Raw genomic sequence first — 10,158 nt, 5'->3', positions numbered from 1 at the left:
AGCAGAAGTGCTCCATGAATATCTTTCGCATAAATAGGAACCATGCCTGTGACCTGAATGCCTAATTGCCAGCCTGAGCTCAATGGGCTAACACTGTTCAGGGTCATACAGATGACATGGGTCATCTGCATGTCAGGGAAGTGGTTCAAAACAAAAGTCTAAAATAGCCGACTTAAGTTTTTCATGTGTCCCTGGATTAGTTTATATGAAACAGGAAAATATTTCAATAAAATGGAAGGTAAATATCTCATCAATACGATCTGACAGCCTAGGGGCGGTGACGCAGTAGCATTATGAATCGAATGCGCGATATTGTATGGTCAGTTTGTTGTGGCTTCGTGAGCAGAAGGGAGGAAATGCTAACCTTTGTCTTGCAAAAATAAAATGATCAGAGAAAACACACACTACTGCAGCCGAGAGTGTAATGGAATTCAACTTGCCGTGGGTGGCCGGTGGGAAATGCCATTATAACTTTCAGCAAACATTTTTTTCCTCAAACGTGATTTTTATGTGGGAGGAGAGTGACTGTCCCAGCTGAGGACCCGTGAAAATACACGGGTGATCATCTTGTTAGCTAACTATTTAGCATGCCAGCGTCGTTGCCTTTTAAACTAGCATTGCCTACTTGCTACATTTTGTTTGGAATTGATCAATCAGTTGCGATACCGATGATGTGATTCTATTTTATCACACATCGACTAGCTAGCTGTGTTTTGAGCTTTAGCATTGTGGTCCTCGATAACATCGTTAGCCACTTTCTTTTTTTTGTTGATTAACTTAGCGAGCGTTATTTACTTGCGCCAGCATAGTTATCTAAATTAACCCACATGTTGCCTGTTATTTGCATAGGTAGTGTTATCAAATTATAGTAACTCAGTTATTTTCTTTACCGATGCCATACGAGTTTGTTTTCTGCACTTGAAGTATCTAGCTAACTGGCTACTTAGCCAGCTAATTTGGTAATTGGCTACACCAGCTAGTGCGAGCTGGTGTAATGTGAACGACGCACACTGGTCCTCGCGCAGTTTTTTCCAGTCTGCGAAAACAATACTCTGTTTTGATAACCCCTTTGAACCACCGCAAGTGTGATTATCGATGTGTGCATCTAGCTAGCAAGGTGTTGCCACATTTTGTTTTGTCTTTATTTTTTTGCATTATTTTGAATGCATATTTTAGTCGCGGGACAGAACGATTTTCTTGTTTTAGCGTGAGGCGCTGTCTGCCAGCTCCCTACTTAGTGCATGTGTCCGTTGCTTTTTTTCCTGTATGTTTCTTAGGTCTACACAGCTAGCTTGCCAGTTGCTTAGCAAGCAGCATTTATTCGCTATAGTAGTTTACCGTGGTTATTGACATCGGCGAGCAGCACAAATCGTTTATGACTGTGGAACTGCTTTGGGATTATTTTTTTTAGGTTAACTAACGTTAGCTGGCTGTAATTAATTACTATCAGCCAGTGGCGTATGATTTACGCTGGGGGTTTCATTGTTAGCTAGCTATCTGGCTAATTGTGTGAATTCGATTGTGAGGAAAGGACCTAGGTTTTTTTTTAAGTAGCTATGGATGATCAGACGCGGATGCTGGCGGGACTCGGCGGGTTATCACAAGGCGACGTTGGCGACCCAGATTCGGTTAGGAAACAGCTCGGTCAACCTCAACAAGACATTGGGGATATTCTACAACAGATCATGGCCATCACAGACGAAAGCCTGGACGAGGCGCAGGCCAGGTAAAAAACGTGCTGCAATGGAAATATGGAGCCAAGATGAGACGATATGTTTTTGTTAATGCTTTCGTCTTGTGTTCTGTTGCTCGCTTGTTGCCTTGTACAGTACAATTATGGCTATTTTTGTTGTGATGGATGCTGCTTTATTCAGTCACTTGTGGTTTGTCAACAACAGAAGATTCCATTATCTGACTAATAATTGAATGGTGGGCTACACGAATAAAAGAAGCAGGCTCCTCACACATACACACAGAATATTTCTATAGCCTAGCCCATTGGTGCCAAACATACGGCCCAGGTGCCATATCCGGCCCGCGAGGGAGGGGTCCAATCATGCAGGTGTTTTGTGTAAAATCTTTTTTATTTTTGTGTGGAGGAAAACAGTCAAAATACTTTAAATTACTAAAACAAAATCTTAACTGTGTATACATGATAATGGAGTTACATTCATACAGTTTCTTGACTGTGTCTGGCTCACAAAAAAATCACCAAAATGAAAGCTAAACAGTCAGGGAGCATCAAATTAGGAAAATTATGGATTTTTTGCCAATTTTGAAGGCAAGGAAGAAGAACATGTTTTCAGTGCAGCTCTCCAGCCCATTCATAGATGCTAACCACCTTTAACGCCTAGTGATGACAGTATCTTCTGGCCAGGGGAGTTAAGAGCCCCACGCATATGCAAAACGGTAACATGCATCGCTTGTGGTACAGTTTTGGAAACATAATGATTGTATCTTTCATAGCAGCAATAAATCATTTTCAAAAAACAAAAGGTTAAATTACCGCACACTTTTTTTATTTTATTTTTTAACTGTGCTTTAGGGTTTCCACGGGGCCATATTTCCAAGTTAAAGCGCATGTTTTACGGAAGACAGTCGACTACCTGTGCTAATTGGCTATCAGCGTCTCCAAACACCTGTGTGTAAACAGAAGACTGATGCCACACAAACGTGTTGTCACTGAAAAATACTTTCGGCTGCAACTGTTACAACCGGTTAAAGCAGTGTACAGTAAGTGTAAATTTAGTATTTGTGAAAATGTGATATGAAAGCCGGCTTTATGTTTCTAGAACCGTACCGCAATATTCACGTTTACATGGAGTATTTGGCTGTTTTGGCTGGCAGAGCCAAGGTCTTTGGACTATAAAGGGTTAATATTAGGCTCCTATTTTACAGCTCAAGATTAGAACATCTCTCATTGCATTGTGGTTTTCACACATCGTGGCATCTTTGCCTGATTTCATGTTTTGATGTACAGTTACAGTTGAAGTCGGAAGTTTACATATGCCTTAGCCAAATACGTTAAAACCCAGTTTTTCACAATTCCTGACATTTAATCCTTGTAAAAAATGTCCTGTCTTAGGTCAATTAGGATCACCACTTTAATTTAAGAATGTGAAATGTCAGAAAAATAGTAGAATGATTTATTTCAGCTTTTATTTCTTCACATTCCCAGTGGGTCAGAAGTTTACATTCACTCAATTAGTATTTGGTAGCATTGCCTTTAAATTGTTTAACTTGCGTCAAACGTTTCGGGTAGCCTTCCACAAGTTGGGGGAATTTTGGCCCATTTTTCCTGACAGAGATGGTGTAACTGAGTCAGGTTTTAGGCCTCCTTGCTCGCACACACTTTTTCAGTTCTGCCCACACGTTTTCTATAGGATTGAAGTGATGGCTACTCCAATACCTTGACTTTGTCCTTAAGCCATTTTGCCACAACTTTGGAAGTATGCTTGGGGTCATTGTCCATTTGGAAGACCCATTTGCGACCAAGCTTTAACTTCCTGACTGATGCCTTGAGATGTTGCTTCAATATAATCAAGTCCCTCCTGCAGCAAAACACCCCCACAACTTGATTCTGCCACCCCCGTGCTTCACAATTGGGATGGTGTTCTTTGGCTTGCAAGCCTCCCTCTTTTTCCTCCAAACATAACGATGGTCATTATGGCCAAACAGTTCCATTTTTGTTTCATCAGACCAGAGGACATTTCTCCAAAAAGTACGATCTTTGTCCCCATGTGCAGTTGCAAACCATAGTCTGGCTTTTTTATGGTGGTTTTGGAGCAGTGGCTTCTTCCTTGCTGAGCGGCCTTTCAGGTTATGTCGATATAGGACTCGTTTTACTGTGGCTATAGATACTTTTGTTCCAGCATCTTCACAAGGTCCTTTGCTGTTGTTCTGCGATTGATTTGCACTTCTTGCACCAAAGTACGTTCATCTCTAGGAGACAGAATACGTCTCCTTTCTGAGCGGTTTGACGGCTGTGTGGTCCCACGGTGTTTATACTTGCGTACTATTGTTTGTACAGATGAACGTGGTACCTCCAGACTTGTGGAGGTCTACAAAAAATCTTTCTGAGGTCTTGGCTGATTTATTTTGATTTTCCCATGATGTCAAGAAAAGAGGCACTGAGTTTGAAGGTAGGCCTTGAAAATACATCCACAGGTACGCCTCTAATTGACTCAAATGATGTCAATTAGCCTATCAGAAGCTTTTAAAGCCATGACATAATTTTCTGAAATTTTCCAAGCTGTTTAAAACCTGTTGGGGATAGGGGGCAGTATTTACACGGCCGGATAAAAAATGTACCCGATTTAATCTGGTTACTACTCCTGCCCAGTAACTAGAATATGCATATAATTATTGGCTTTGGATAGAAAACACCCTAAAGTTTCTAAAACTGTTTGAATGGTGTCTGTGACTATAACAGAACTCATATGGCAGGCAAAAACCTGAGAAGATTCTAACCAGGAAGTGGCCTGTCTGACAAGTTGCTGTTCATCCTGGCTTTGTTTATTGAAGACTGAGGATCTTTGCTGTAACGTGACACTTCCTACGGCTCCCATAGGCTCTCAGAACCCGGGAAAAAGCTGAATGACGTAATTCAATGCCCAGGCTGAAACACACTAGCGCGTTTGGCAAGTGCTCTATCAGAGGGCCTTTAGACGAGGCTCGTGCATGAGGGGATAGCATGCTTTTACTTTTTCTCTCGTTGAATGTAAACAGGCTTTGTCGGTCGGAATATTATCGCTTTTTTACGAGAAAAGTGGCATAAAAATTGATTTTAAACAGCGGTTGACATGCTTCGAAGTACGGTAATGGAATATTTAGAATTTTTTTGTCACGAAATGCGCTATGCTCGTAACCCTTATTTACCCTTCGGATAGTGTCTTGAACGCACGAACAAAACGCCGCTGTTTGAACATAACTATGGATTATTTGGGACCAAACCAACATCTGTTATTGAAGTAGAAGTCCTGGGAGTGCATTCTGACGAAGACAGCAAAGGTAATAACATTTTTCTTATAGTAAATCTGACTTTGGTGAATGCTAAACTTGCTGGGTGTCTAAATAGCTAGCCCGTGATGGCTGGGCTATGTACTTAGAATATTGCAAAATGTGCTTTCACCGAAAAGCTATTTTAAAATCGGACATATCGAGTGCATAGAGGAGTTCTGTATCTATAATTCTTAAAATAATTATGTTTTTTGTGAACGTTTATCGTGAGTAATTTAGTAAATTCACCGGAAGTGTTCGGTGGGAATGCTAGTCACATGCTAGTCACCTGCTAATGTAAAAAGCTGGTTTTTGATATAAATATGAACTTGATTGAACAGACATGCATGTATTGTATAACATAATGTCCTAAGATTGTCATCTGATGAAGATCATCAAAGGTTAGTGCTGCATTTAGCTGTGGTTTGGGTTTATGTGACATTATATGCTAGCTTGAAAAATGGGTGTCTTGATTATTTCTGGCTGGGTACTCTGCTGACATAATCTAATGTTTTGCTTTCGTTGTAAAGCCTTTCTGAAATCGGACAGTGTGGTTAGAGTAACGAGAGTCTTGTCTTTAAAATGCTGTAAAATAGTGTCCCACCTAGCCCAGAGAGGTTAACCTGTTGGGGATAGGGGGCAGTATTTGCACGGCCGGATAAAAAAAACGTACCCGATTTTAATCTGGTTATTACTGGTGTTGGCTCGTGCACGTGCCTCCAGTCTCATTGTTCTCAGATCAACCACTATCCAAATGCGCTACTGTTTTTCAGCAATGGGCTCAAGTCATCATTCACCTTTCTGCCACCTTCTGAGAGCCTATGGGAGCCGTAGGAAGTGTCACGTTACAGCAGAGATCCTCAGTTTTCAATAAAGAGAGTGTAGAAGCCCGAGAAATGGTCAGAGAGGGCACTTCCTGTAAGGAATCTTCTCAGGTTTTTGCCTGCCATATGACTTCTGTTATACTCACAGACACCATTCAAACAGTTTTAGAAACTTTGGAGTGTTTTCTATCCAAAGCTAATAATTATATGCATATTCTAGTTTCTGGGCAGTAGTAATAATCAGATTAAATCGGGTACGTTTTTTATCCGGCCGTGAAGATACTGCCCCCTATCCATAACAGGTTAACTCTGCTTAGGGTTAGTATTTAATCTTGGCACATTGTACAGTCTACTATTGTTCAACCTACATCATAATGAAGGTGTGTGTGTGTCAGACCACCATCTTTTTAATAAAAAGTGGATGAACATTGTGAAATGTCACTTTTCCCTTTTCAATTACATCAGCATTCATTTAGTGTTTTTTTTTTTTTATGTATTATTTTTTTGTAATTACTTTTGTCTACGTCACTGAACACATGCAAGCTCAATCAAACCATTTGTTCCCATCACAGGCCTGCCAAATTGTTAGCCCTGCTAGATAAATGGTGTTAGTGCTATCTGCAATCCCATAACCTTTACCGACTCTGAACTCTTACCTTAGCCATTGTAAATTTCAACTTCCATGGGGTAAGGACGTCCCAAAGAACCCAGATAGCAAGGACCATTAATTATGCCTTCCAAATGTCACAGTATTCCCTATATAGTGCACTATTTTTTACATGGTGCACTATATAGGGTGCAAGTTTGGACACGTAAATACACTTGATTAATCTCCTACATTGTCATTAGCATAGATAATCAGGCCGCTTTTAATTGAGCCATCGCTGTCGGTGATGATCTTTTGAAATTCAAATAGTTGTTAGTTAAAATGTTGGAGGGACTTCACTTGTGTGGGCTTGTAAAAGTTATTTGCATCGCCAGATCTGATATGACACGTCAACATGGCTATGGAAATGTATAATAGCATGGTGTAGTTATAGGACATGTTAATCAGTCACTTGTTTTGACAGAACAATTATTAATAATTTAGGTCTTTCACTTCACTTGTTAATGCATGCAAAATATATGTTTGCATATCATGACTCTTGGTGTGTGTGTGTGCATGACAATAAGCAAATTGCCCATACTCATATGCCATGTGGCTTTGAGAAGCTGTAGGTTAGCTGAAGTGGGGGGTGGTGGGGGGGGGGGGATCAGAATTGTGAACAAAAGATGCGGCTGTCCCAATACGAGACCAGTGTGTGTGATGTGATTTTCCACCCCACATTTGACCACCTGGTTCTCTTAATTAATTCACTCCCTCCCGTCCTGGTGGTGTGCATCCTTTTCATTTTGCACGGGGTGCAATCAATTCTCCTAAAACGTGTATGGGGGTGCAGCTGTCCGAAAATCTAGTTTCTATTAATGAGCTGGGGTGGGGGGGTGTTGGACGCTACACTCACAGCTTATGATGATTCTGATGAACTCAAGGATGTTGCCTTTACTGTTAAGGGTATAACTTTTGAAAACGTCACTTACTGGAATATGTGTTCAATAAATAAATTAGGTCCAAAATAACGTTTGTGTGTTTACAATGTTGAAGTCTTTTTCTCTCAATGTCTATGGTGTGTGTGCATGATGTGGTTGAGTTTTTAGATGGCTGTGCTATAGATTTATACTCTGTGTCTGAGAGATGTTCAGAGTTGAGCAGTTAGTAAATTATTTTCTTTTTTTACTTGCCTAGCATTTTTGGGGGGATTCTGGGATTGGATTAGTCCATCAAGAGGATACTTATGATTCCCACCCCCTACCAGACTACAGCATGCCAATCCATATCAGGGCTTCTCTGATACTAATTAGAGTTGCACCGCACCACCACTGCTCTGACTTGCATAGCATTTTTGGAACAATTAAACATAGGCAACATTTTTCTGAGAAGGGATTCAATGAGTCTGTCAAGAAGGCGCTTAATGTTTGCCCTGGGATAGACTGAGCATGCGTCTATGGCACTTCTTCTCCCTGTTGTTTACATGTGTCCGGCCTTCTCATCTGAGGATGGAATCAGAAACTCTTAGGCAGCAGCTAAAGCCTATTCTGAGGTGTAGGGTTGTCACGATACCTGTATCGCGATGCAACGATACCAGATTTTCCTTGGCAAAAAAGGAAACACAAAGCAGACTGAACTCTTGGGTCCTTTAAAAAAAAATCTACTGCATGTAAAATATTGTGTGCTATAGCTTGGGAAATAAACGTTATTCTGGGTGACAACGTAAGGCTGTTTGTTTTCAGCATTAGGACTGTTTTCTTTTGAAAATGTAGTCTGCTTCATGTTTTTTTTTGTTGCCACGATACCTCTGAGTATCGTGACAACCCTAATTAGTTGTATATGCAGGTCTGAAGACCTGAGATGCTCTAGATCAGTGAAATTACTCACTAGTAGTAGTCTATAGGCTAGATTGATTTATTTTTTATTTGAAAGTTTAACAAAATACATCCACAGTATACATTTGGAAACTTGCCAGGGATGAAAGTCAATTGCATATTTCCATACAGCAGCAAGATGGATAAAGTCAATGGACTGTTGATTTTCGGCTTGGACATGATATAGCCCATCATGGGTTAGCCCTAGTCCATGATTTAGATGGTCTGATAAAGGCCTATTCAATGACTTACATTTTAGCCTTTGATTTTGGACTAAATGCTCTCCTATCACTCAAACTTTAAATGAGAGGACCAAAGAGGTGACTTCCACTTTTATTGGCATATCTCTGCACACACAGACACACGCCATCAAATGTAGCCTGCCTAGGCCATGCATGTCACCTGTGGGGCCCCTTGCATGCATGCATGCATGCATGCATGCATAGCCCTTATACTGACCTGGGGGGGTGACTGTCTGGGCTAGGTGGTAGGAGAGAACAGATGAGATGGCTGGACAGCACAGTGCCATGCTAGTGCACTATGTACCGGGTCTGACCCAGTGTGGTAGGATGGCTGTTTTACTATCTGGGGTGGCATCGGCGATAACAAATGAGGAGACGACGACAACAGTGCCTTACTAGTGCACTACCACTCAACCTGTCCTGCCCGCCCCTCACCCTCTCCCCCTGTTACCCCATATCCAGATGCTGGCCAGAGGAGTCGCCGGCGCACTGGGGCGGATCAGATGACCCCGCAGAGGGAGGGGGAGCTGGGGGGGGCACGGCAGGGGGTGGCCTGCCACTCAACTTCCAGCACAGGTCAGTAGTGTACAGGACTGACCGCATGCCCCATGAGAGCACCACACCTGCTCCTGCTCATACCCCCCTGACCACCCCCATCTCCCTCCATGGCCCCTCTCCCACTCAAATCCAGCAGTGATAAAAAATAAAGTTTGTACCTGAACTCCTCTCACTTGCAAAATAAAAAATGTTGCTCAGGGAGACAAACCTGTGTAATTAAAGGTTAAATATATAATTAAGACTGACACACAGGTGGACACAATTATGCTCAAACAAGTAATGTAACGCGCGATGCCCTTGTTATCGACAGACACATCAATATACACTTCTTCTCAGCATATAAATACTCACGCATTTCCCAATATGATATAGCCAAGGTTAGGCCTCCTACATGGACACAACTGGAGTTGGTGTTGAGGTTAGGTGTTGCCTACCCATTCATATGTTGTATCATGGTTGTTGTCTCTCTGATGCCTGTGTCGGCAATGTTTCAAAACAGCTTATCAGTTGAACACCTTTTTACCTTTGTCAAGCTCGTCTTTTGGGTAGTATTATTTTTAGTAGTATTGTTTGGTCAATTTATTTTATCCATCAAATCCATGACTGTACGTTTTAACTGTTGCGTATTTCAGCACATGATTCCCCAATGTATTTCATGAGTTTGAATATGAGATGTTTTGTGGTTTATAAATAGGCATAGATGCAAAAAAAATCATAAAGGTTCCCTTCAGTTGAGGATCACAGCTCTAGGGAGTTATCATGAGACTCTGGAAGGACTCAATATTAAGCTCTTCACTGAAGCTGCACAGATCAGAGCAATGAGGAATATGTGAGTCATGTTTCTGTGTGTGTTGTGTCAGGGATTTTCAAACTTTTTAATGTCAAGGCCTCCTAAATATTATGAGCCCGTGGGCAAGGACCCCCTACTAAAATTGCATTTTCAAGAGCTGCCATTAAAATTCCCGAGAGCCCCATGGAGCTCACAATCTTTACAATGACTACCAGTGGTAATCCTACACATTTTGCCATGAGGTTGAGAGAGAATTTAGCAGTTTTAAAGCAAATTTCCTGCTATT

General features: G+C 41.4%; 1 protein-coding gene across 5 annotated transcripts in view; it reads left to right on the top strand.

Moving 5' to 3' along the window:
* The first annotated feature begins 288 nt into the window (after positions 1-288).
* LOC115196052 (pre-B-cell leukemia transcription factor 1) overlaps positions 289-10,158 on the top strand; it is a 57,717-nt gene continuing 47,847 nt past the window's right edge. For 2 of the 5 annotated variants that reach the window (XM_029756565.1, XM_029756575.1), the window contains exons 1-2: positions 292-1,726; positions 8,987-9,100. In XM_029756565.1, coding sequence (XP_029612425.1) covers positions 1,557-1,726; positions 8,987-9,100 — 284 coding nt within the window. In that variant the 5' untranslated portion in view covers positions 292-1,556. Of the gene's footprint in view, positions 1,727-8,986; positions 9,101-10,158 lie in introns of all 5 variants that reach the window. The other 3 variants (XM_029756551.1, XM_029756556.1, XM_029756584.1) reach the window with 3 other exon arrangements.

Source organism: Salmo trutta, chromosome 1 (genome assembly GCF_901001165.1).
Source record: "Salmo trutta chromosome 1, fSalTru1.1, whole genome shotgun sequence".
NCBI classification, from domain to species: domain Eukaryota; kingdom Metazoa; phylum Chordata; class Actinopteri; order Salmoniformes; family Salmonidae; genus Salmo; species Salmo trutta.
The sequence above is the reverse complement of the archived record's forward strand: the minus strand, read 5'-3'. Positions and strand labels throughout refer to the sequence as shown.